The 27,161-nt window shown below is 42.7% G+C and overlaps 4 protein-coding genes across 16 annotated transcripts in view; 1 reads left to right on the top strand and 3 right to left on the bottom strand.

The window, feature by feature from the left end:
* Positions 1–1,179: 1,179 nt before the first annotated feature.
* pdrg1 (p53 and DNA-damage regulated 1) lies at positions 1,180–2,903 on the bottom strand. The gene is made up of 5 exons (XM_023837540.2): positions 2,745–2,903; positions 2,484–2,562; positions 1,877–1,951; positions 1,694–1,774; positions 1,180–1,491 (listed from the first exon to the last, which is right to left on the bottom strand). The coding sequence occupies exons 1-5, from the start codon at positions 2,826–2,828 to the stop codon at positions 1,409–1,411; spliced, it is 402 nt and encodes a 133-aa protein (XP_023693308.1). The 5' UTR covers positions 2,829–2,903; the 3' UTR covers positions 1,180–1,408.
* A 213-nt stretch (positions 2,904–3,116) lies between these two features.
* On the bottom strand, positions 3,117–8,020 carry LOC111857107 (uncharacterized). Of its 6 annotated transcripts, none has more exons than XM_023837636.2 (5): positions 7,904–8,020; positions 7,089–7,219; positions 6,227–6,332; positions 5,944–6,008; positions 3,117–5,541 (listed from the first exon to the last, which is right to left on the bottom strand). In XM_023837636.2, the coding sequence occupies exons 2-5, from the start codon at positions 7,190–7,192 to the stop codon at positions 4,335–4,337; spliced, it is 1,482 nt and encodes a 493-aa protein (XP_023693404.1). In that variant the 5' UTR covers positions 7,193–7,219; positions 7,904–8,020; the 3' UTR covers positions 3,117–4,334. The 6 variants fall into 6 exon arrangements, with proteins under 6 accessions (XP_023693404.1, XP_023693405.1, XP_023693402.1 ...); XM_023837637.2 differs by having other exon boundaries at positions 7,089–7,233; positions 7,904–7,929; XM_023837634.2 differs by lacking the exon at positions 7,904–8,020 and adding an exon at positions 7,624–7,813 and having other exon boundaries at positions 7,089–7,272.
* Positions 7,997–10,013, top strand: LOC111857108 (protein phosphatase 1 regulatory subunit 3D). Of its 3 annotated transcripts, none has more exons than XM_023837638.2 (2): positions 7,997–8,390; positions 8,755–10,013. In XM_023837638.2, the coding sequence occupies exons 1-2, from the start codon at positions 8,290–8,292 to the stop codon at positions 9,701–9,703; spliced, it is 1,050 nt and encodes a 349-aa protein (XP_023693406.2). In that variant the 5' UTR covers positions 7,997–8,289; the 3' UTR covers positions 9,704–10,013. The 3 variants fall into 3 exon arrangements, with proteins under 3 accessions (XP_023693406.2, XP_023693407.1, XP_023693408.1); XM_023837639.2 differs by having other exon boundaries at positions 7,997–8,416; XM_023837640.2 differs by having other exon boundaries at positions 8,023–8,119.
* A 7,724-nt stretch (positions 10,014–17,737) lies between these two features.
* Positions 17,738–27,161, bottom strand: part of LOC111856497 (phosphatase and actin regulator 3-like) — a 48,854-nt gene continuing 39,430 nt past the window's right edge. For all 6 annotated transcript variants that reach the window (XM_072715246.1, XM_072715247.1, XM_072715248.1 and 3 more), the window contains 5 exons: positions 22,038–22,093; positions 20,081–20,142; positions 18,985–19,125; positions 18,431–18,507; positions 17,738–18,048 (listed from right to left, as the gene is read on the bottom strand). In XM_072715246.1, coding sequence (XP_072571347.1) covers positions 18,033–18,048; positions 18,431–18,507; positions 18,985–19,125; positions 20,081–20,142; positions 22,038–22,093 — 352 coding nt within the window. In that variant the 3' untranslated portion in view covers positions 17,738–18,032. The remainder of the gene's footprint in view (positions 18,049–18,430; positions 18,508–18,984; positions 19,126–20,080; positions 20,143–22,037; positions 22,094–27,161) is intronic.

The raw sequence follows: 27,161 nt of genomic DNA, 5'->3' as shown, positions 1-27,161 counted from the left end.
CTTGGAACATATCGCCACCTAGTGATGTTATATGCAGGGAAACTAAAATACAGTACAAATGTTCTTTAGCTGTTATGTCTGTAACTTAAATGCAATTTAAATGAAGAATTTAATGCAGCAGCAGTAAGAAAACAAGCATTTTTGTAACACTGACGTTCCAAATACTCAAGACTCAAAAGAGGTTTTTTTATTGCATTTTAAAGCCTCAAAATAAACAGAACAGTGATACTTTATTGACCCCCCCCCCCCATTGGGAAATTGTCTTTTCGCCTGTCCCAGTTTCAAACTGGTAACCTTCCGATCATGGACACTAACCAGCTGAGCCACAAACCAAATAAATCTGCTTTCCATAAATACCGATTCATCAATAAATGGCTTATAGAATATATTGCCCTTATTGTAATTCTACAAATAGAAAATATAATGAAATTCAATCTTCTCATATTCCTCTGTAGGACACACACACACATAGAGGTGAAAATAAACCTTTGGTTCTGAGTACAGGGTGAGCCATTTATCTGGCACATCTGAAGAAGTCTTTGGGGCTAAGGGCCCAGCAATGATATGATTACTCTACCAGCTACAGCAAGGGTGGCCAATCTTATCCGCAAAGGGTCAGTGTGTATGCAGGTTTTTGGGATAACCTTTAGGTCAGCGGTTCAAACCCAAGTGTGAGGATTCCTCAGCCAATCAGTCCTCTAATTATATTACTAATTAGAGGACTGATTGGCTGAAGAGTCCTCACACCTGGGTTTGAGTCCCAAAAACCTGCATACACACCAACCCTTTGCGGATAAGATAGGCCACTGCTGAGCTACAGGACTTGAACTGGCAACCATCTGATCACAGAGACACTCCTCATCAGGACTGCAGGTGGCCACCTGGAGTGTATGCTAGGCAGCACAGGGCTCAGGGCTGGGGTGCACTCTGCATGAGATGCCAGTCTGTCATAGGGCACATGCAACTATACATTATGGGCCATTTAAAGACACCAGTTAGTCTGCTGCTTGCCTTTGGTCTGGCATCCAGAAGCCACCACAACATGCGGAGAACATGGCAAACTCCACAGACACAGAGGAGGGGAGGAGGGAGGTTAGAGCGCTACCCACTGAGCTGGCCGCCGCTTATTCATCCATCATCAGTAATCAATTAAAAAACACTGATCAGTTAAAACAGGCCTTCATATTCACAGCTTTATTCATTTTACTAAAGCACACAGAAAGAAACTGAAAAAGCAGTCCAGAAGGCACAGGATGGTCCGTCTCCCTCAGAAAATGTCATGGGCATCCCATAAGGACTAGCACAGAAATTTTGTTGGAGGTGACGGGTTTTCAACTGTCCCAAAAGTCCCAAAATCCCTTCTCAAAGTATGAATTATGGCACAATTAAGAACTCCGTGGCACATGGCTCATCTCATTAGCATTTGCTTGATCGCTTTCATCTCGTCTTTGCTTAGAGGAGAGAGGCTGTATCCTGTCAGCTCAGGCTTTCCTGAAAAAGAAAAGAAGAGTGACTTCAAATAATCATATTCAGGGGCTTGTTTCATCTGCTCCATGTGCAGAAGATGAAGGCTCTCATTATTGTCTGCCAAAGGCTTCTGTAAGAACATATAATAACAATGCTGATCTACCAAAATGTTCAGTAATAGGGTCAAAACGAATAATGCATAATATGAGACAAACTGGACCCTTACCTTGTAGCTCATTGAGATGGTTTACTTTTGCTTTCAGACGTTTACGGATGTCACTTATTTCTTTTTCCAACTGCTCCTGGTCTGTTCAGGTAAACGAGAATAATTTAGCCAGCACTGATTGAAAACATCAATGCCGCAAAATCCAGATTTGCACCAAGGCAATGCCATGAATAACTACATTACCTTTTTGGATCATCTCTCTCGTTGTCTTCTTTGGTAGTTTTATAAACATGTTCCCAAAGCAGACTTTAACTTTTTCTGTAAGGAAACAGAAAGGGACATATGAGGGGAAAATCTGGACCTAGAGAATAGAATGACAAAAACTATTGTGATTCACTCCTTTGGACGTTTTAAATTCAGGATGTGTTTTTATTCAACCTTATTTTTTGCCTGTGTGGGGTTATCATTATTATGTGAAAATTTAAGTGATTTTGCATTTATATGATTCAACATATAACTGAACACTACTGTTCTTAAGAAAAACGCACTACGATTTAAAATTCCATCATTTTATATACTAAGACAAGTGCCGATCTGGATGTCTGTATTCATTAGTACGAAACGAGTTTACAAGGTTCTCGTGATTCTCAGTAGCAACTAACTGAATGCTGCACAAATATCTTTTCTTCGAAGACACCGCTCCCATGTCTTTTTAAAATATGGCTACATTTTAGAAGAGTACTTCACGTTATTATTTAGTAAGAATGAGTAACAGATCCTGTTGAATAACACTAAACCCCTAGGTTATGTGACGGGTGTCGTGATGTTTACGATCAATCCCCATTCTCACCGCTGCTTGTCTCGCCTTCATTACGTAGCGCGCTGAGCGCCTCTCTGTTCATGTTTCGCTTCACATCAAGATCTACTATCTGAAACATACCGAAATAAAAATTATCGGGGACACTTTTCAGACAATGCGGCCTATAATTTATTGCAACTAGCATGCAACGTGGCATGCAACTACTGCAGTTAGCATTCAGTGGTGGTATTAATAAACTAAATTTTTGGGCGGTGATGCTATTTGAACGCCCTTTTAGGATAACAACTTCACCTGATGTTTATCAGCAAGAACATCTTCTGCCGCTTCTTCCACTTCTGTCAAATACTTTAAGATTTGTTGCGATGTATCATCCATGACAAACCTATTGTGTAACGACTAAATATGTCCTCCTCTGTCGGGGAAACACTGACCTTGTAGGCTCTGGTTCCGAGGTCTGTATTGCCTGCTGTTGAGAAAATGGTTACGTAGGTATCGTCTGCAGATTTTAACCTTTTGTTATCCTTCATTAAGCATGGCTGAAAACCTTTATTTTCGCACCTGACACATTAGCATTGCGTAGCTTTAAGATGCACTATTTCTAAAATGAGAAACTGAAAAGGGCTCATCATTATAACCAAAGAACACAAAACGAAACACTATAGCCTTGTTACAACGATTCTGAATCCCTTTATTGGTTTTAAATTTAGGATACACTTCAAAATTCTTATGAACTATAAGACACTGAAAGGTCTGTAAAACCCACACATACTGTGACCCACAGGTAACAAATTTCAGGAATAAATGCAACATATATTCCTGAACACAGTACTTTTTCATACAGTTGTAAACTAACTTCTTATATTTTTATATATTTCTCTTGATAAATACTTAAAAATGCATATGCATAAACAAAAGTACAACATGAAGAGCCACACAATATATTTCCAGTTCCATAACTTTTCAGAAAAAAAATCTTACCTGCCATGGATATTTCACATAATCACAATTTTCCAATTTTTTAGACTTCACAATTCATTTAATCCCTGATTATAATGTAATTTTCAATCCCACAGATGATAATTCAAGAATACAAAAAACTATTTTCATTGAAGGTACATTTTGCACCTTTTAATGTGTATTGCATGCTAGAACAATTTTTAAATTATACACAACTTACCATAGTAAATATTATAAATAATTATACCTACAATGCATCCCAAACACATTGCTGTGCACATTCATCGTCTAAGAAAAACACATGTAAACAGTACAAATGTATACAATTATAAAAAGCTTGCCTCAAAAGTATCTGTAGAAATTTCAGCATGTGAAGATATATAACTGTTTTCTAAAATATTGCATTTTATGTTCAGCAACCTTCTGTAATAAATAAGCTATGAGCATTCAAAGCCACCCACACATCCATCGATCAGTTAGGGCAGAATACTCCAGGAGGTATGAGGCTGTCTCTCTCTCAGACACACACACACATACATACACACACAGACACACACACACACACACACACATTCCAGATGTGCAGATGTGGTCTTTTTCTTAACTTGGCAATGCCAGCAGAAAAGTCAATCTGCAATTAAAGCAATTGGAGATACCTATAAAATCTAGAAGCTGTTTATAAAACTGTGGTTTAGGAAGTAACATTTTCTAATTCAATGAAAGGCTGTATTATCATGAAATCTTTTAGGGGTTCTTGTAAACAAGGCTCAAAAGCATGACATACCCAGAATATATATTTCTACAGCCTTCATAAAATACACAGAAATAAGTTTTATGCCATGTCATGAACCAAAGAGGACCTGAAGGTGGACACCTCCCCCCCAGCGCTCACCAGGATATGTAGTTGGATGGATGGATGACAACTTATTTATAGTTTGTAACAAATTTAACTCGTTTCTGCTTTTCATTAATTTTTGCACCAGTAAGCCCTCTGGACAAAGTGTGGACATCAGTTGTATGGATGGGATCTTTCTTCAAAACCTTTCCCACAGACACGTTTTCTCCTCTCTCTTTCCCAGCTCGTGGGCTCCCTCCCTTCACATTCACATAGGAAGCACCACCCCCCTTAGTAAGGCCTTTCGGTCCATTGGTCCCAGCACAGGACGGGCCAATGAGAGCGTTGCATGTGAGCCTCTGACCAGCTAAGGGTTTCCGGATGTTCCCCGCAGCCTGCATGCGCCTCAGATGGCTGCTACCCATCACCGGGCTGCCCGGATTGCGGATGCGGTCGGAGGCGCATGCTCTGCTCTCGCTGCTGCTCCTCCGTGGGGCGGCACCGGCCTGCGCTCGCCGCTCCAGAAGGGGACTCAGCCGGGAGTAATGCTGATACGTGTAGAGGAGGCACGTCCCGTTGCAGAAGGGGTAGCGGATGCGGCAGTGAGGGCAGACACGACCCGAGAGTAACCCGGAGGAGGACTCAGCTAGGGATGACAGGAAGGCGAGAGGGAAGGCACGCTGGCACTGGCGGAGAGACTTGGGGGAGCTGAGGCTGGTGGCTGGGGCTGTATGGGGACGGGGGTGGGGGCGGCTAACAGACACGGGAGCGGCGGGCTTGCCATTCTCCTCCTGGATCGTCTGGATCTGAAGCCATTCCAGTTGCAAGAGACGCTCCAAGTACTTCTCCAAGTGACCTACTGGCCGGGGACGAGGAGCGCTCCTCCCCTCGGTGTTAAGAAAGACAGCCAGTTGCTGAAGGCTCCAGGTGTTGAATGGGGGAGGCAGAAAGTCAGGATAGCTGTGGCTGCCATAGCTCAGGCCACGAGGCCCCGGGAAATGTGGCTGGAGGTCGCTGGCGCTGATCACCTCGGCCCTGAGGTTAAGCTGCGGAGGCGTGCAGGGTGAGGGGGGCACGGGGAGCCGCTCGGAGTCAGACAGGTCACTGGCACTGTCTGCGTCCGCCTCCTCCTGCTCGCGCAGTCGCAGAGGTTCCAGGGCCAGCAGTGCCTGGTGCATGTCAGAACGAGGGGGCAGAGGGAGCGACAGGCCCTTCCTGCTCGGGCCCGTCTGGCTCATACTGCCTGTTCGTTCCCCCGCTCCCTCAACCTGAGAAGCCTCCTGACCCCAGGGAGTCCTGTGAAAGCAGGCTCGTGTGAGTTTTACTTACTCTAACCCATCTATTCTTGTTGGACTGATCCCTATGATCTGCTTTCACACTAGTGGGAGTTTTACTTAGATAAAAATGTTCTTAGGGCAGAATGAAAATGATTGGTTATCTCTCTGAACCAATCAGATTGTAGAGGAGCTGGGTCCAAGACATCTGATTGGTTGGTGCCGCTTCCTTTACTTGCTTGGACCCACCTCCACTACAATCTGATTGGTTATCTCTCTGAACTAATCATTTTCATTCTGCCCTCAGAACATTTTTGTGTAAGTAAAACTCCCACTAGTGTGAAAGCAGATCATAGGGATCAGTTCAACTAGAATAGATGGGTTAGAGTAGAATAACAACAGAGGAGCTCCAGGTATCACTCACCCATGCGGATTAATCCTTGCATCTGACACCCTGGGTCTCTCTGCTTTGACTCTGGTCCCTTTGCTCTATCATCAAAGAAAGGAAAGGTTACTCAGGCCAGCTATTACACACTGTATCCAATCTCGCCAAAAGTTCACATTCTAATCATTTCCCCACATATCCATATAATACAATTTAGTTTTGATTAACAGAAATTGAAACCAGCTGTAACAAAATTCTCTGTGAGGCAGAGAAAGTTCAGATCCAGTGGCAGGACACCAAGTCTTTCCTTGTCTTCATTTACTTTTGCAGCTGCCGGAGTGGAATCGTGGACCGGTGCTGCTGAGACACTCTGCGCACCGAATGCTTTTCGGAGCCTGTGATTTTGATTCACTTTCCCTTTTTTGTTACTGTGGACAGATAAAAAAAAAAAAAAGACAGCAAGAAAATGAAACATGCAAGATCAGAGCAAGATCAATGTGTAGCATATCTACCATCCATCCATTCCATTCATCCATTGGAAATTAGTGGGAGAACATTTTAAACTCAATTTGAGTTACACTTAACACAGCGTGTAGAGTATGGAATAGTCTTCCTGCTAGTGTAGCGCAAGCTAAAACCCAGGGTTCCTTTAAATCAGAGCTAGATAAGATTTTAACAACTCTGAGCTATTGATTAAGTTCTCCCCAAACGAGCTTGATGGGCCGAATGGCCTCCTCTCGTTTGTAAATTTCTTATGTTTTTTATCCTCAGTTCATTCTCGCTTGTCCTATGCAGGGTCACGGGACACAAACAATGGGCACAATGCCGGGAATGAGACGGGGCGCCGACCCAACTGAGGGCACAGACACCATTCACACACACCTTCACACCTACGGGCTATTTGGCAGCTCCAAATCGAATATGATAGATAGTTTCTAAATAAACACCAGGGCAATTCACATTACTTAATTTGTTAACCTAGACTAACTTTGAATGACCTAAGCCTGTAATTATAACACTGATTCTTTTTTTGGAATTGCATGCATACAAATGTATATGAATTGTAAAAATAAAATTAAGCTCTCACAATGATTATAATAAAACATTAATATTTTATGCCATCACCACGGTGTAACCAGCTGTTCAAAGTAAATTCACTCTAATTCTATCAATATTATTTTTACCTGGTGGCTGACCCGTTGTTTCCCGTCACTTTCGTCCATGCTCTGTCTTTGGATGACACCTTGTTGTTAATGGTCGCTGCTCGCTCCTGCAGGATGGGTCCCATTGCGCTCCGTGTTATTTCGGTACTTCGCTACCAAGGCAAACCTGGTGGTTACGGTCGTTGATGATGCATGTCTCCACTGCCTTCACGAATTACATTTTACGTCAAATCAACTAACGATTAATGTTTCGTTTATGCGAACAATTTGACGTAAAATAGCTATTTATCTAGATATAGATATCATTTGAAGGGAGAGCATTACGTAGTGCCTTACGTTATACGACTGATTAACGCAGACTTTGCCAGTTTACTCTGCATTTCCGTTCCACATAAACCTTTCAAATTTTATTTTGCCCAATCAATAATGAACATCTGGGCTAGACATATTTTATTGTCTTACTACAAGACATAATGCTTAATCTCAATCATATATTATCTATGTTTAATATACATTATTTTATTTGAGCGCTAAATACATTTACTATCTTTCGTACCTTATATACGCATCATCACAAATTTCTTTAACTTCAGTTTACACCTGTGTTATTTCCCCATCTAGTGTTTCGCGGATGCTATGCCATTAGAAAATAGGGCTTGATAGCGCAATGTCTGCCGGGAAATGTAGTATATCACAAAACAAAACAATTGCGCAGTTAAATATAAGCTTCGGATATTCATAATAAATGGCTAAAAAGAATAGGTAATATTTAAAAATTTCTGAAGATAAATCTTCACTCGACTCAAATGCGTCCTGAAAATCCGTCGAGACAATACCTTAGCGTTGCCTTTCTGCTTTTGCTCCGCGGATGTGATACTACATTTCCCATGAAGGTATGTCCTTAAATGTCAAGGGTTGCGCGAGTATGGATTATGACACACCCCCTAGAATGCTTGTCCAATGCCAAATGTCAAATAGAAGACACCAACAACTATAACGCTTTTTTATCTAAATAGTTTGGATTTAGTTGCTTTATAAGTGAACAATTAACGGTATGTTGTTCAGAAATTGGCATTGACTTGAGCCACTCAGTTGAGCGTTTGCAAATTACATCCGCACATAGATCATTGATCGATTCAGCTTCACGGACATGATCCAGCCCTGGAATCTCGTACGTGCGCGATTGCTCGTCCTGTGATTTAAAGATACTTAAGCGAAGGCTATGATTAAAACACAAGACCTAGTTCACGAAGGAGTCACACACCGAGAGAAGTCCTGCTGTAGCCTACCTGATTTCTGCAAGTACTTGGAGAGTCAATTGCGGTATAGAAACAAACTGTATACCTCTTGTATGTACTATTTGCACGTTAAAATGTGGTTACTGATTGAATTCTAAACTTAATATTAAACACTGTATAATAACAAAATACTGTGCAAAATGTATTACTGTTAATCGTAAAGTGATGTGTAACAGGGAAATAGCTATAGGTGTAATATCTATATACAGTAATACCTATAATATCTATATAATGTAATTCCGTAGTGTCTTTCCTTTTTCTTGTAAACAATAACTGAACTCAGCAGATTCAACTAGAAGGAAAAAAGTACAAAAGTGCATTTTACTGAATAAACAGTTTTCATAAAGTTTTGTAGAGTCTAAGTATTTTCATGTTTTATCCATTCCAAGGTGCTTCGGTCCCTGTGTCTCGGACATGGAGAGGAAAAATAGTTGGTGGCAGGAAAATCACCTTCCTGAAAATGCTGGAATTAGTCTGGCTTATGCTTCTGACCTCAGCAGTGTCACCAGGTCCCCCATCAAAATTCAGGTGAAGGACATCCTGAGGTTGAAGGTCGAGCCCGAAAGAATGCCGGTCAGGATCCGGCCTCCCCCTCTGAGCACCCTCTTGACCAGGGAGCCTGTTTTTGGTCAGAGTCTCTCCTGTGAGCCTACACCCAAGCCCATTATAAGGAGACGGGCACGATCTCTGCCGGCTTCCGGTGGATGGAAGATTGAGCGCAGGAGGCAGCATGTTCGCTTTGTCGACTCCTTGGGGTTGGACCTGGAGGACATCAAGGTTTTCAAAGCTGGGGAAGACCCCTTGGTACCTCAGCATGTCATCTCACGGCTTCTGATGAGTGCTGAGATGGCATCAGGCAAGCACTTGGAAATATCCTTACCCTACTTTAAGCCATCTTTTCCAGAACGTATGGCAGATCAACCAGATTTCCTCCATCGCCTCTGCCAGCAGCATGTTTGTCTGGATGAGGTCCTTTGCTCTGAGATGGGTATCATTGCCACAGTGCAAGTCCTTAACTTGGCATTTGAGAAAGAGGTCACTGCAGTCTACTCCTTCACCAACTGGAAGAGCAGTGCAATCAGCAAGGCCTCCTGGGTAACTTCCATACACAGAGATAGTGCCAGAAACGAGCCCGAGTCAGACATCTTCCGCTTTCGACTGCCCGTCCCGCCGTTTATCCTGCAGCCCGAGGCAGTTCTGGAGTTCGCCATCTGCTTCCGGGCCGTGGGAGCTGAGTACTGGGACAACAACAACGGAGTCAATTACAAACTTACTTGCCACAGCTATAAGCTAATAGTTCCCCGAGAGTGTGAGGAAAGCATGGTACACTTTATTTAGAAGATTCTGGTGGAGGAAAACTCCTCTAGCATGTGTTTCTTCTATAATCAAGCATTTATTTACAGTCATCTTAGTTTCTCATGTTCACTTAGGTCTCAGCAGCGATCTCCATCAGAAAAACTATATTGCACTTTTTTTACTCATCTGATTCACTTTGTGCCAAATTTCACGTGATAGTGTGAAACCACTGATATTAAATGGCTCAGGTTGTTGTTTGTTACTAAAAGTTCAAAGGTGCTCTGCTTGTAAGTATTGCTGTAAAATGATATAGGATAAGTCTTCAAAATTACAGTAAAAGACTGGCTTGCAACTGAAATGTTCAGGGATAGTATTTGACTCAAAGTGATCCATTCATACATTCTTATGTGTTCTTTTTCGTTTTTCATTCAAGGACTTCATTTTTAAATTGTGTCTGACAGTTTTAAATGCTTTTTAAATAGCATTTTATACATAAGTGCCTTTGAAAACAGAATATGGTAGCATAATTTATGCTTCACTGAAAAGATTTGAAATGTCACGTGAGAGATGTTCTTTTTATCAATTACTGCATTTGTAACAGGACCACATTCTGCTCTGAATTTAATCTTAGCACTTTTAGATTTTATCCATTTAAGTTCATCAACTTACTGTGTTTTATAAGCACCAAGTAGTGTATGTCTGAGTGATTTGAATGACATTTAAGTTCAGTGAAATATTGAGAAAAATATCGGAATTACTAAAAGACATTGTTTGCTTATTGTGCCATTCAATTGCCATGAAAATTTTGGACTAGCAGGTTGGTGTCAAAATGAATACTATAAGTGTAAACCACCACCATACTGTCGCATTATTTGAAAAACAAACCCCATCAACTTATCACATTTTCAGAAACAGGTGGGAATGGGCTGGAGAGTCACTGGTGGAACTGGTACCATGTGCTTTTATGGGAAGATGAGTAAGTCTGTGTGGTTTGCAGTCCCAGAAACGTCTGCCTCGGGTCACGGGAAACATTTAAACTGTAGCGCATCATTTTAGCGCAGGGGTCTCCAACTCCGGTCCTGGAGAGCTACTATCCAGTAGGTTTTCTATCCTACCCGACTCCTGATGAGCCACACCTGTTCTCAGGTAAATACCAGGGCCAGGTGTGGCTCATCAGAAGCCAAGTGGGACAGAAAACCTACTGGATAGTAGCTCTCCAGGACCGGAGTTGGAGACCCATGTTTTAGCGTATTTGTTTTAGTGGATCTCTTGTAAAAGACCACCAACTCCATTAAACAGTGCCAACAGAGCTCTTTCTTGCACCTGTCCCATGTGAGATGGGTGTCGTACTTTGTTGTAAAACATTTTATTGCTTTTATTAATCCTTTTTATCCGTGCCCTGGTGGACGATACACAGCAGAGCCACTTTCTTTTAATCAACCTTAAGCAGGGTTATGTTCACTGCAGTGATTTATAGTTTTTTTTTCTCGGGATACTGATGGACTAATAAATATTTGAAGAACACAACACTGTCAAATGACTTGCTCTAACAACGTTAACGTGTATATGATTACAGGGACTGCTGGGGTGGTACATAGCAAACAATGTGTGCCCATGTCTGAAAGGTTGGGTTCAAATCCCATGTCTGCTACAGCAATATCTTTGCAAAGTATGGAGATAGATTTATGTCTAAAGTAATCATACTTAAATGTCACGATCTTGTCGTAATTGTATGAAACGCAAATCCATATTCAGAGCTGCAACTGTGTGCCTGTGCCTATTTCGTGTTTCTGAAGTACAATCGTCATTTTATATTTACGAATCCTAATTTATTACCTTTGACAAAAAATCTCTGTCATCAAGTTCTGACAAGCCAATTGGAGAGCTCCGGAGAGCTGAGGGGGCTGGTCTGAAAGCGGAAGATGATTTACGTCTAAAGTAATTGTACGTAAACATGAATTACAAATCCGGTGTTTGGTCAAAACCCTTCGACCATTGGGAACATTATTAGTGATTCGTCAACGAAGTACTGAAGTTGCAACTGCATAAACTGTGATTCATCATCGCAACCGTTGGGACATTTAAGTACAATAACTTTAGATGTAAATGTATCTACCTACGCCTATGAATGGATTGCACATTTGCACAAACTGTCTAAACTACTCTGGTAAAATGAGAATTTGTAAGCCTAGAGTGCGACATGTGCAGTGTGAATTGAATGTGTTAATCTTGTCATAAATTTCATAGTAGAAATGTACTTGCAAATTTTTGCCTGCAGGTCAACTTACAGATGCACAAATATGATTTCGGATTTGCAGTTCATTTTTACCTCATACACATAGATCTGTCTCCATAATTAAAAACCTGACGTAATGCCCTTACCCCAAATTGCTGATTAACCCTGGTCTCTGAGCCTCACTTGCTTGTTGCTTTAGACAAAAGCATCTAACAAGTAAATGTAAAGAAAGAATGTTTACTTTAGGGTGACCAGATAATCCATGTCAGGGAGGACACTCTGAGCTAGGACAGGAATTGTAAATTACCATTTCAATTAAACGGACTTGGATTTCACTTGAGCACCGAGTTCTTGCTGTGTGTTGATTGGTCATGCATGTGTCACTAATGCTAATGTGAAACAGCTGGATGAGTCTTTCACTCAAGGAAACAAACCAGTCAAAGCACAAGAAGAGCTGAACTCTTTAGCCGAGCACAGGAGCCTTTTAATTTGGAAGTAGTTTGTAAAACCCGAAGTAGCTCAAAGTGTCCTCCCTGACATGGATTATCTGGTCACCCTAGTTTACTTTCACGTAAGTCCATAGACTTATTGTTGCATGGTCCTGTTAGCATTGATGCTGTTGGAACCTCCACTCTTTGCACTTCAGCCCTTAAGCATAGAGCCCAGAGGCCCAGAGATTGCCCACTGTGAATTTCTTGAAGGTCACAACTCACATCTAGTTTCTGCAGCTGGTTTTCTTGGCAGCGTGTCACACATAACATCTTAGGAAAAGCAGGCTCTGCCTTGGCTGCTTCAGTCATAGATGCACCTTCCACAAACACCTGGCCCAGTACAAAAAAAGCACTGCAGCATAGAAACTAGACCCCACAAGCTGTTTTTTGTTAATCATTTTATAATAACTGCATGGCATGCAATTAGCACTACAGCTTACAGCTCCAGGGTTGTGGGTTTGATTCCTGCCTCTGCTTCTTTGTATGGAGTTTATGTTTTCATTAAATCGGCCGTGGTAGAGGAATGAGTGCTCTGGGATGGAATCAGATTTGCTTTAATTCTGCATCACAGTGGTTATAGAAAATGGATAGATGAAAAAATAAATGAAAAATCACTTTCAAAATGTTTTTTCACCCTATAATTTTTAGACCAGGGCTGGAGTGGGGCTGGGTTTCAGCCGAGGAATGTCACACGCCTAGATTGGTCCTGGTGGGGGGCACCAGAAAGTCTCCTGATTGGACATTCCATGCTTCAGGCCGTCTGTCCTCTTCTTCTGGTGATGACCATGGTTCATTAATAGTCATAGTGAACAAAAATCCTGTAACAATGCACATACATGCTCCAGGATGATAAAGCATAAACTCCCAGTCAAAGGTCTGAACAAAGTCACATTCATTTTTGTGATCTATGCTTTAAACTGTATCAAACCGGAGGAGCGGAAGTGAATCAAAATGAGTCAGATGAATGTCATTTGAAATATTTGGGCCGAACTGCCATGGATGTACAGAGGATTGGCTCAAGGGCAAATATGACTCCCAGTATCAGGACTCAAGAAGGCAGAGTTAGAGAATTTGGTTGCTTTGCCAGCATGGTGATTATAGGATAACTTCAAAGATATGCCGTTTCTGTTATGTAGCGGGGAAGCAGGCAAAAGACAAAAAAACTGGGGCAAAAAGGGATTTAATGGGGAGATGGAGAGGCATACGGGACAAAATCACCATAACGACACAACGTTAATGACGGATCTGGGGATACAAACTCTGACGTGGACTTAGATACACAAGACTAAGGAAATGCAGAACAGCTGAGAACAATCAGGATTTCGCATGAGGTAACGAGGGGGGCGTGGCACACGGAAGGATCATACGAGCAGGTCATGACAGTTCCATCAGGATTGTGGCTGATTGGACTGTCCATCGTTCTTCAGCAAGAGAATCGTACAAAACACACCAGAAATTGTGCAAAACAAATCTGCCTATGATGCATAGTGAAGCCAAAGCAATGACTCATGTTTATGAAGCTTTAATCATGGCAAATAATAGCTATTTTTCAGAATCCAAGTTTTTGATCATTTTTTAAGATCACTGGTATTGAACTCCTTATATTATTTTGTGTAGAATGTAATGGGTTTACAAAAATTATATGATGTAAGATGGAAAAAACATTTGAGTGGCACAGCATCATTCCTCCAGGGTTGGGATGGGAACAATTCCTGCCTCTGCTCTGTATCTGCTGATTAGTTCACCTCATGTCACATGGGTTTGCCTGCACAATCCAAAGACATGCTGCTGGGCTAATTGGTGTCTCTAAATACCCCACAGAGTATCAATGTCCAGGGTATACCCCAGCCTTATTCTCTGTGCTGGCTGCAACTTTGAACAAGATACGTGGTTAAAAGATGGATGGATAGATGGATGTATGAAACATTTCAAAAGAGTGTAGGTTGTCACGCAGATTTTAACACTGATCGTTTCCTGCAGTGCCACGTCACAGCACTAGAGGGAAGTGTTGCATGTTTTTCAGATGTGAAATTTTTTTTGAGAAGCCACAGTGGCCTCACGCCTCCAGGTTTGGAGATTTGAATCCCATCCCCCAATCCTATGTGTATGTGGAGTTTGCACATTTTTCTGTTGCTGCACAGGTTTCCTTCCTCCTTCCAGTTCTGGATTCATCCCATAGTCCATAGGCTTGCAGGTTAGTGAAATGGTGTGTCCAAGTTGCCCAAAGTGTATGATTGGTTGTTCCCCTCCCTTGAACCCTCCCCCACCCACCAACCTTGTAAAGATCAATGGAATTTATCAGATCAGTGACCTTTTCTCTGCAATATAGTACAGAACAGGTTAAATATTGAACATATGGAAACATATGGAAAGAAATTATTATATTAAAAGAAGTGCCCAGATTTTAAGCATGGAATATTTTATAGACTAGATGCTGTTGGAATAACAACAATATATTCCCCGGATTGCCCCCACCCACCCCCCCATCTAATCAAAACAAGAAGAGCATATACTGTACTAAACACATCTTGCTTATCAAAACAGTTATTTGTAAAGTAGGAAAATAAATGTATCCAAACAATGTGTAAAGTTAAAAAAAACAATGTGTCTTGCCCCGATCGTCCGCTCCTTCCGTGTGCCACGCCCCCTCGTTAACCCCGTGTGGAATCCCCGTGTGATCAGCTGTTTCTGGTTGTTTTCATTAGTCCTCTGTATTTAGTCCGCATTTCAGTTTGTTTCCCCAGTCCAGTCATTGTATTGTCCATCTGCGTTTTGCCTGCCTTACCTGTAATTAAACCCCGTATTCCCCGATACCCTGATACCCTGACGTCTGCGCCTTTGTCTCTGTTCCGTCCCCGCTCGGCAGGACAATATTATTGTAATTAAATGTATTAATGGTTTATTATTAATATTAAAATAATTAATAAGAAATCTTTGTTTTAAAATGTATTTTATTATATAATAATTACTGTTACTGTCTATCATTGTCTAAATGTATTTTTACTGTCTAAATATATGTATTCAGCTTGTGTAAACATGCACGATGCTATCACAGCGAATGTGAGGCTGAGACTGAAGCTTTACCCTTTTTTTTCTGCTGAGAGACCTGCCGCGTGACTCATTTCCCTGCGCGTACAAGTTATCTTAGGTCGGAGTTCACGGTTTGACTTCTGAGATTCAGATCGAGTATTAGGTAATTTTTTTCCAAACTGGTTGGTTCGACTTTTAAGAAATTCGAGGTTTAATGAGTTAGAGAACTGAGGTACCACTGTATAACTAAATACATACAGCATATAGACAGGGTCAAGAGGTTCAGTCACTGCACTGCTAAGTGTTAAAACATCGAAGATGCACAATCTTAATGTGGTGTGATTGTGGGTGCCAGACGTGATTCCAACACCTAAGAACCAGCCACACTCCTGGGATTTTCACACAATATAGCATCTAGAAATTACAAAACGCAAAACATCCAGTCAGTGACAAAGCCAAAAATACCTTGTTAATGAGAGAGGTCAGAGGAGACTGGCTAGATTTATTAAAATTAGCAGCAAAGGCAACAACTCAGTGCAACTGGGGTGTACAAAAAGGCATCTTTGAACTTGTCTACCCTTAAAATGGTTCTGAAGACATGAAGGGCTCCTATGTGATACTCTGTCTGCATACCTAATGAAGTGTAACTCCATCCAGAATCACGCTGTTACAGTTCGCATTACAGGTCTGGCCTGTTCCATCTGTCCCAGCTGCTATTGGTTCTGACTACCCATCATTCAAGTCATGTCAACGAGTACTGCTTTACCTGAAGTAATGTGATTCTCATTGTATTGGGAGATTCTGTCTTCTAGGTAACCTTTGGGGGCGGTGGTTCAGCAGATTAGGACTCCAAGATCGGATAGCCACCGGTTCAAATCCTGAGACTGGCAGGCTGGTGCTGTTGTTTGGCCCCTAAGCAAGACCCTTAACCCCAAATACTCCAGGGGCTCAACACAGCAGCTGAGCCTGCACTCAGAGTCCAAGCTTTGCTCTCACCTGTGTGTGTGTGTGTGTGCGTGCGTGCGGCTCAAAGGAGAGCAAGATGGGACGTGCAAAAAGAAGCATTCTAATGTACCTGTTCTCATACCTGTACAAATGGCAAATAAAACATAATTTTCATTTCATTATTAGCAACAGTCTAATCTATTTTTAGAGGTCACATGATCTATATTTTTAACTATCACCTTTGCATCATATTCATCTTAACCACATTCCTCATTTAGAATTTTTCTTGATTCCAATTTTAACTTCCAGAATGAACTGGATTCATATTTTTGTCTTGTTTATCTTTAGGATGTTTTTATATGTTGGTTTATAAAACAGTGTTTAATGCATTCTAATGTTATATATCTAAGCTGTCAAAATCAAGGGCACAAACAAGGCTTCACAAGGTGCATTTATCCCCAACGGCAGGCATTCTTGGGTTTGTCCCAAAAATCATCCAACACCCCCACCAGACTATGAGCAAGGGGCTGCTAATCTCAGCTTGAAGGCTTTTCTCTGAAGGCCCAATGGGTCCAGGGAATAATCTCTTTTTCTCTGACGACTCCCACAGACGGCTTAAGGAGACCGAGAGGCTTGGCAGCGGATGGGACATGCCGCTTCCGTAACCCAGGTGCCGTCAAGCACCGGACCGGGCGACCTGCTCCACGGAAGGGTGCGTGACTGAAGCTATAGGCTGCAGACAGGAGGACATTCTGGCCAGACGGATGCTTCTTCCTCAGGTCTGAAGGTCCCTAACACCTAGATGTTCTAGTCATTTCCTTGTGTGCATCCTTCGTTGGCTGGCAGTAGCCTTACACATACTGCTGCACTTTACAAAGACTCTTTACCAAATGCCAAACAAATGTCACAGAACTGTAACATCATCAGGCTCTGGTGACCATTCCATGTAAACACCTTTACTTATTGTCCTTCCTGTGTCACCTTAACATTCACAGCAAATAATGACAGTGCAGTCCCAGGCTGCCTGCCATCAGCGTTTTATCGGTCGGGACGATATAGCTGCAACACTGAACACCCCCCCACCCCCAGACCCCACCCCCTTCACAAAACAGACGCAATTCTGGGTTTCTTAAAAAATTCAAAACTTGTATTGAGCAGACAATAAATACTGCTTACAAAGGGACCTCTCTCGTGTTAAGACATGGATTCCTGTTAAGACCGACATTTGTACAGGGATATGAAATCAGCTCAAGACAAGCGAGAGCTCACAACGCCGGAGCTACGACTAACATTTATGGTTGGAAAAGTTTAGCAGGTCACATGCATTTACCCCACCCCCTAAACCCACCCCCTCCCCCTCCCCACCTCCCTCATTTATTCTTTTGAGAGTCCGTACAAAAAAATGGCCTTGGAGACAAAGAGCAAACAGAGCGAACAAAGGTCTGAGCTGTACTCTGTTCCTCTGCAAAATTCAGGAGACCTCTGTCTGAGCAGGTGTGGAGCTCCTAGTGTATTACGCCCTCTCAAGTGGCGCCCCCTATGGAGACACAGCCTCCAGGGTTTACTGCACCCAAATATTTGGCGGAGCAGGGCAGGCCACTCTGAAGAATCCTCTGAAGGCCTTCGCTGGCAGAACAGGATCAAGCCACTCTTCACGGAAGAGACGCCGTTATGGCCTGTGGAACCTGCAACAGGGGAGCGAGGGAGGGGAACACCTGTGATTGACTGGGCGAGGCAGGGCCACGGATTACATCACAGCCTGTTTGTTTTCAAAGGACTTCATCAATCAGGGGCTAACTCTCAGGATTCTGTTCCTGCAGAGCTATTGCGGTCAACGAAAATGGTTAGCAATGTAAGCAAAACATAGGCTAATTCTGTGCGGCCATTCGTTTCCATTGTCAAAGTTTCGGCCGTGTGCAGATTTGGGACCTCTGGGGAACAGGATCCTTGCTATTTTGGTCCAGCACTGTATCTTGATTGTTCTTCTTGCCAAATACGTTCAAATACACTTTCACCTTGATTTCGGCTGGACTGGAATGTGAAATCACCTGGACGCATCAGACTGACCTTGTCAGGTGCTTACTCGACGCGTGGACCTCCATCTCGTTGCTTTTGAATTCATTCAGCTCCTTCCGTATCGCTGCCTGTGGAAGACACAGGAAAGCGGTGCTCGTTAAGGTGTTCAGCTGTCACCCCGAAAGCTGGACACGCTGCTGGGATGGTGTTCAGGCGAGGTATTCTGGCAAGGGATTCCCTCACTAAAATGACATCATGGCCATCTTTATTTATTTTTATTTTTTAGCTTCTTGCTAATGCATCTATGCGATGACCTTCAACTTCTTATTGGTTCCTCATCGGACGTTTATCCTAGCTGTATGATTTACCTTACTTTGGACAAAACCATCTGCTAAGTAAATAAATGTGGGTTTTCATGATGTGAAAACATTGCTTCCATAATGCAGCTCCCTCCACGCATCGGCATCCTAAACATGACTGGAGAAAATTAAACAAGAATTCTAAGAGATGACCCAGGAAACTGAAGGCTGTGGGAAGTCAAGACTGGGATGCGGGTGCGAGTGGAGGTCGATAATGATGGAGGGAACTTGGCTGCGATGTATCACCTTGTCGGCAGCAGACAGCCTGGTCCAGGGCTTGTCCGCACGGCGGTCGTAATCCTGAGCTTTGGCCACCTCAACATAGTCGCTGAAGCGGATGAGGATCTTTCTATCCCGGAGCTCGTCGACTGTGGGTCTCTGGTTGAGCTGCAGTAAACAGGGAAGGGGGAGGATGAAGGACCCTGCGACTGGCCACAAAATGCCAGCAGGCAATGGAGAAGGGCAGCCTCGCAAATGATGCAGCAGAGCATCTGGTAATAGGCTGAAATGCAGATTTTTTTTAAATAACGCCTTTTAGTCACAGTGACATCACCAGGCAAGGTTGCGTCCTGCGTCTTGCCACGCCCCCCCGTCTTTCACATTTGAAAAGGTAGGTGTATCCTGCCTGACTTGTACTACACAATGGGAACTAAGGATGTTTATAAGTTATACTTGGCTACAGTGACAGCACTGAAAGCTTATCACGCACGCAGCCAGCTTGCAGTGCCCCCCCACTGGGAAGGTACCAGCCTTCACACAGAACCGGGGTTCTATCAGGGCCGGGGGGCCAACGAAAGTAAGCGGCATCAAGACAACAAGGGGAGCTTGAAGACCTGCTGCCAATACTTCAGATCTTAGCTGCTCTAACTTCTGCGCAGTGCCATCCAGGTCACACTGCATGTTCTATCATGAAATAACAGTTCTATTAAACGTGTTAAATTTGTGCAGATGGATGCCTGTCATACATGTATAATATCTGAATGTAACATAACACCAGTACAATCGATTTGTCACAGGCATGGATTCACCTCAAACAAAAGTCTGACCTTAAGCGATTATCTCATGGTGGCATGAGATGAAAAGCTCATCGTCATTACTCAGCATCCTATAAGTGCCCTTCATAACTGCATCAGGATACTTTCGTTACATCCCTCCTTTCCCACCACAGCCCTGTGTGGACGTGACATCATGCTGGTTTAATGGCAACAGCACTGAAAATGCTGCGTCGGTATTCCAGGAAAAACAAAAAACAGTGCCGTGTTTTTTTTCTGGGACCCCAAATGTGGCTCACACTGACGCATGTGTGCGGGGGGGATGGTGGGCAATGTTTGAGCTGACATACCTTTCTGTTAAGCCGCTGTTTGATTTCCCTTCTCTCCTCCTGCTCTGTTTGGTCATTCCTTTCTGTAACCCAGAAGAAAAAAAAAAACTCCATGTCAGTAAAAGTGAGAGACAAGAGGCAGGAGAGTCACAGCTCAGTGTGAGTCACAGCTCGGAAAGAGTCAGCTCAGTGAGAGTCACAGCTCAGAAACATATGATGCGGTGCCTAATCTTTAATACAAGATGTGACACTCCCAACTTTTGGAAGCTGATTTAGATGAGAGTTTCTTAACCCGATCCTTGGGGACCCCAAGTCGGCAAGGAGGGAGCTGGGAGGGAGCAGAGATGTGGACCATCTTGGGGACCAGGTTGACAAACATGGACTTAGATGATGTGTAATGCAGGTACAATAGCAATGTAAGGTCTGAAACTTTCTCTTACAAGTTTCTTAAAATCTTCTGTTCCATTCACTGCAAGAACGCAACCTGTTTCACTTGTTACTTCATCTGTATTACTGTACAAATGTGTTTCAGATCTAAGTAACACTGTTTAGGACGGGCTGTATAATGAGTTGACCTCTGACATCAGATTCACGCCAAACGAAGAACCAGCACAGTTGTTTAGCTGATGCCAGATGTCAGAATACGCCACATACTCTAGGAGAGTGTCTGCACTGACTGCAAACAGACACAAAGCACATCACAGACAGACTGGACCTAATTGGATCTTCTGTCATTAAGTTTTATGTGATGCTGATGTTGCCTAAAAACAGAGATTTTTAAAATTATTTTCCGTTGTTGAACCGTTTCTGGGTAGGATTATCATAAGCCTCGCTCTGCTGACCTTAACGTGGGGACTTTCCAGGACAGGACCACCACACTCTGTCCCATTTACTGCCTGAAGCTTTCACCAGGTAGAATTGTGTATTTATTTGCCAGACCAAAAAGTTCTAATTTAGACCTCTCGGAGGTAAATAATAGCTTTGGTTATTCTGTTAGCACGCCTAACACCTCCTACTCTCTGATCGCCTGCTGATCCTCTGATGTCTGTTCTCTTGCCATTTGTTGTGTTTACTCTCGCTTCGGCTGGGAGCGATGCAGAGCAGCCTTAATGTGGGTCCGTACTCTCTGTGTGCCCATGCTGCACTGCATGAAGGATGGCCGCGTGGGCTGTCATGCTGAGCAACAGCTGGCGGGATCGGGGGCCCACAGGTGCCACATACACAAACATGTGGACGCCGGCTGTGCAAACGGGGTGGGGGGGCACCTCTTACCTTCTCAGCACAGGGAGCCCCTGCATTTCAGCGCACTGAAGGCAACACGTCCCTTATTTATATGGGATATTACTTCAGGTGACCAACGTATTTACCAGTCAATCAGATGTCAAAATGCAATTTTCTTTAGCCCTGGAATTAGATTAACATTAAACGTAACTGAGAGATCCCCAGAGGTCCATAAGTGTGTAAAGTACAAGTATGTCAGTGTCCCTATCAAAATCTCCTTTGGGATTTTCTATACTGTATCTTTCTGAGATACGTAACTTAACAGAATATTTTGGTATGACATGGACACATTTTAAATCTCATAAGCCAGCAAATAATATAAAATGTACATTTTATATGTATGTTTATACAATTATATGTTTAGTAAAATATGTATAATAAAACAATATTTTTAAAAATGCATATTTACGTTTCGATTTACTATGCATATTGTATTTAAAAATGCAATCATGTGAATTTTCTTCATTATTTTTGTTAACTACTTCATAAAATAGAAGGCAAAATCAATTCTTCAGTAAAACTCCACCAGATAAGTCTTATTTTTGGATTTCATTTCTATCGTTTCATTGCACCATCGATATTTCAATAAATGAGAAAAGAAAGCGGAATCCGTACGATCAACATGCAGTCGTAAATGACACTGCCTTTTCTTTTTAAATCAGGTGAACACAATATTACGACATAAAAAGGTACTTACGCTTTAGAATATTTCGACTTTCCAGTTCCTCTACACCCGGGCGCTGGCTTAGTCTCCTGCGGAAAAACACTAGTATCACGTTCTGGACCATCGCGATTGATTGTCTTTTATACTGTACAGTTCCGTATTAGCAGTCAAGTCTCCAAAGACGCCGAAATATGGACTTGAACATTGCAGCGGCAGCCCCCCGCTTTCCCCGTGCCGAGTCCAGATCCCGACTGTGATGCTTAGCTCGAGAAGGGGATTAGGGAGGCGCGCGCTGCCTCGCGCTCTCTCCCTCGGGAAATCCCTCTTACTCCTGGCGTTGACCTGTGACTTGTTCTTACAGTGACGGCCGCCTGTACACCAATAACGCTGGAAAGCGGACGCGACTTATTCACGGCTCAGTAGCAGAGTGGAGTCAGCGTACCTGCAGATACTGTATAGCCTGATCTGCAGTCTGCCCGAGAATCTGACAGCGCTGCTATTCAAAGAGCCATTCCAAACCCTGCCTCCTCTCTTTCTTCCGTACATTATTTCGTTGCAGGAGCGTTGCATGAGAAAATTCCCACGCACACTCAGAACACGCCTGAAGGAACTTGTACAGAAAAAATACAGTCTTTCTGATAGTTTGCTTTTCGATGTTGAAAAAGTCCCGTCTTGCTTTATGTCATCTTCCTACCACTTTCTCCGCGGATCATCACCACACTCCCGCATCGGAAAAGTCGTTTGGTTGAATAAGCCCTTTCCACAATCATACGAGAACCCTACCTTCCTGACCGGGGATCTCAGGTACACAAACACCAACTTAATACGTCAGCAGGTTCCCGCCTACCCATCACAGATATGCTGTAACTTCGAGGTCATATAATGCTCGTATTACATTACTGGACAACATCACTGGGAATATGTCCATGAATACTCAAAACAAAATAAAACCAGCTCAAGTCATCAGCAAGATTTTTAGTAAAGTAACAGAAACCCAATAACCCAGCACTGTGTTATATAAAATATCTCATAAAATATTTGAAAACTCTATGCATTTTATCATTAAAAAAAATAATAACCCAAATGGAAAATAAGACGAAATGTCTGACTACTGTCCGATAAAATACCATAAACTAAAATGCTCTTTCTATAATTGTCTATAATTGTGAGAGCAAACGATAACAAGCCTATTAGAGAATTGCTCTTAATGTCTACTTAAACAGATGCCCACTCCCTCTCGTCACCAACAGCCCCCCCCCCCCACACACACACACACACACACACACACAGGAGGTCTAATGGTTTGACCTGCAGAATCACACAGAGAAGTGGCTGGGGGTGGAAACATGGAGGCTCAGCAAAGCAGGATCATTGTGTCTCATGGGGGGGGTGGATGCTGTGTGCCCTGAACAAGGCCTTGAATCTCACATTCATGGCTGCTTTACACTTTAGTACAATATTTTTATTGTTAATTGCTATGTTTGAGGTCTGAAATAGTTTTAAAAGTCTGCTTGTTTACACTTTATACACCCACCCCCTCAACCCCCATACACCCCCAACAGTCAGGTGCAATAATATCTAACATTTCATGACGTGAAATGTGCATTGCTACCTATCTTGTGCAAAAATGCTTGTTTATGTGCAAACCATTGTACCACATACATAAACTCTATTTATTTACTTTTTTAACTATTCTGTATAGCATATTCTATACAGCATATTCTACTTTTTATACAGCATATTTTAATTTTACTTCTGAAAATTCTTAATCTTTTTATTTGTTTTTGTAGTAACTATTCCAGATGATGCATGGGAAATTTTATAGTACTGGAAATGTACAATGACAATAAAAGCATTTAAGTCTATTGTTTACGAGATTACCGAGATGCAAAGCTACGAACCGCATTTATGAGTGCAATTCTTCTCTCATTACCTTATCCCTTCTACCCTTCAGATTAAAACTAAAACAGCACTAAGCTCTGGAAAGCCGTGCATGTTACTCTGCATGTGACTGGGGCTTTTGCTGCAGACTGGACGTCGTGCTCCCAGCAAATTACATACATGATGGATCCCAGCTGAAAAGAGCAGTACAGTGGCATCATTCTCACCAACACTGAGTGGTGCAGACAGCGACACATGACGGTGGTGATTCACGGCAACAGCAGGCGCAGTTTGGGCGAGCTGCTGCGTTAAATTTGGAACCAAGCCTAGAGTTTACTTTTTAATAGATCCCTCACCATTTGGCCAATGGTCCTGGAATTTGCACAGGGCACTGACCAGAACCTAAAGGGACCAGACGGTTCTCTGGAGCCTCATCTGCAGCTGCTGTCCAATGCAGGGTAAAAGGGACCTTTACAAGGAAACGAATATTTGAGCTGAGCCACTTTTAAACACTCATCAGGGCATCTGGGAGGAAGAATCTCTGAACTGCCTCTTCTGTCATCTCCAGCTCTGTGTGTGTGTGTGTGTGTGTGTGTGTGTATGCGAGCAGGTTTACCTGTCCCCATAATGTGATAAATATCCGTTTTTTTTCCCTTATGGGGACCGGTTTCCTGGTTCCCATAAGGGAAAACTCTATTTTATAAAAATCGGTGACTGCTATGAAAAAACTAAAAATGCAAAAACTCTTGTATTTTGTTAGGTTACTTATGGTTATGGTTAGGGCAGGGTAGGGGTTAAGGTTGTCATAGTTAGCGTTAGCTTTTTTCCCATTGAAATGAATGAGCGGTCCCCATAAGGATATGTTTACCCTACATGTGCGTGTGTGTGTGTGTATGCATGTGTGTGTGTGTGTATGCGTGTGTGTATATATGTGTGTGTGCACATGAGATTCCAGCGCTGACCTAAGTACATCCTTGATGTTTTACAGAGTTGGTATAAGTGCTGAGTGACGCCTCAGTATCACTGGCCATCATTACCTTTGCTGTTTGTCGAACTTGGCTACATTTCTACAAACTTATTCCATGTAGAGCAATAGTGAGAAAAATTCATGTAATTATAGACTTATGCTATTTAAAAAGAACAGGCAAAAAAGGACAAGTGATTATAAATAGTCTCTCACAAATAAAAATAGGACAGGTAAGTACTGTATGTATTATATATACAAACACACACACATTTATATATTTAGGATTTGTGTAACTGTGGCATCAGATTTTTTTTTACAGAAACTTAAATTGGTCATTTTAAAAAAAGGCCCGATTTGTCTCCTTGCTGCCAGCAGACGCCATCTGGTTGCTTTTTCAGGGTGAAGTTATGGAAATTCTGTACTGCGTTCAGATAAGTACTGAAGGTACATAAGCACCCAGACACAGAAACGTGCGGTCGGATAAACAGGAAGACGCAGGACAAGCCCACAGGTAACGCCAAAAGGGCTGCAGTACAGGGACGCCTCAGAATCCCAGACACTGTCGTTACAGTAAGCAGGCAGGTCAAGCAGAGGCTTTGGAGGGACAGTCACGACATCAGGGAGCCAGGAGTCACTGGCCTCAGTGCTATAATGTCTCCCTCCCAGCCAGCAGTCTGGTACAGGAGTGGAAATAGAGCCCAGGCAGCAGCTGAGGACCCAGGTACGATGGGTGATGATTAACGGACTCTGCTCTCCAGCCCAAGGCAGCGGAGGCTCAGCTTTCAGTGAAACGAGTCCCGTTCTGCATGGCAGGGAGCTTAACTTTCACCCTGTGCTTGCTTTAGGCTCCGAATGAGCCTTGTGCTCCTCTCATTAATGCAGGGCTCTCCAACTCCAGTCCAGTAAAGCTACAGTCCAGTAGGTTTTCTATCCTACTGGACTGGTGTGCATCTGATGAGGCACACCTGTTCTGACATAAATACCAGGAACAGGTGTGGCTCATCAGAAGCAAGATAGGACAGAAAAACCTACTGGACAGTAGCTCTCCAGGACCGGAGTTAGAGACCCCTGAATTACAATCAGTTACAACTGCAGTAGTCATGACCCTAAAATCCATCCATCCATCCATCCATTTTCCAAGCTGCTTATCCTTCACCCTAAAATAAATAACGAAAAAAATGACAAAAGACTGACAATAAACAATGTCATAAAAGAGCACTGTTTTTACAGTGGCCAGTTGCTGTGGCAAATGCAATATGACAAACAATCCACAGACCAGTAACACCATGGTCATGCATCTCAAAGTCGAGCCTCAGCATCTGACACTTGTTCAAAGTGGTGTTTTTTCCCAGCTGCTTTTTCAAAGGTTCCAAGCGATATAAAAGTCGCTGCCAGAAATACAGCCTGCTTTTCATAGGGCCACATATAAGTTATTTATCAAACAGCTGCTTGACCCCAGCTCACACCGGGGTGGGAGCCAGCATGAAGGTCACTTTCAAACAGCAAAGGTCATAGCTTTCAAGTGCTCTGTGAACTTCAGCAGTTCAATAGCAGATTAACCTTAGTTTGTAATGAGAAAGAATAGAAATGCCATTTACAATGGAAAAACAAGTGTTTTAAATAAACATATAATAATATAATGCTGTCCATCCATCCATCCATCCATCCATCCATCTTCTAAAACCACTTATACAGTACAGGGTCACAGAAAGCATGGAACGTATCCCAGGATGCCCAGGGCACAAACCAGCCGATAGGATGCCAGTCCATCGCAGGGCACACACTCACACACCCAGACCCCGCAATGGCAATTTAGAAATTACAATTTGCATAATTGTGTTTTTGGAATGTAGGAGGAAAACCACCCAAAAATTGGGAGACAATGCATGTTCTGTATGCACAGAGCTTAGAGTGGCTATAATTCCAGTTATATTAAATGTACACTGTAAAAATAGATTACAGAGTATACCATAATGTGCAGAAAAAAGTGCAAGTTTCCCTTTTTCTGTGAGAGAGCTGTTATACAGAATAAGAATGTTCTAGCCTCTCATTGGGTAAGGCCACATTAGTATGGAAATACAGCTATGTAAATCATTTGGCTTCTTCTGAGTTAAAATGATCAACAACATTTATAATTTGTTGATTTATACTCAAAGGCATAATTCCTGAAAGCAATTCAAGTTAAGATGCTTGTTTAATGGTTAAACTATAGAATCAGTCTTGGGACTTGGTTCCGTCAACCTTTTGGTTACAGGTGATGGACTGTTTAATAATTTATGCAAATCTGATCTTCTGCGACTGCTTGTTTT

This window comes from Paramormyrops kingsleyae, chromosome 8, assembly GCF_048594095.1.
Source record: "Paramormyrops kingsleyae isolate MSU_618 chromosome 8, PKINGS_0.4, whole genome shotgun sequence".
Lineage (NCBI taxonomy): Eukaryota > Metazoa > Chordata > Actinopteri > Osteoglossiformes > Mormyridae > Paramormyrops > Paramormyrops kingsleyae.
The sequence above is the reverse complement of the archived record's forward strand: the minus strand, read 5'-3'. Positions and strand labels throughout refer to the sequence as shown.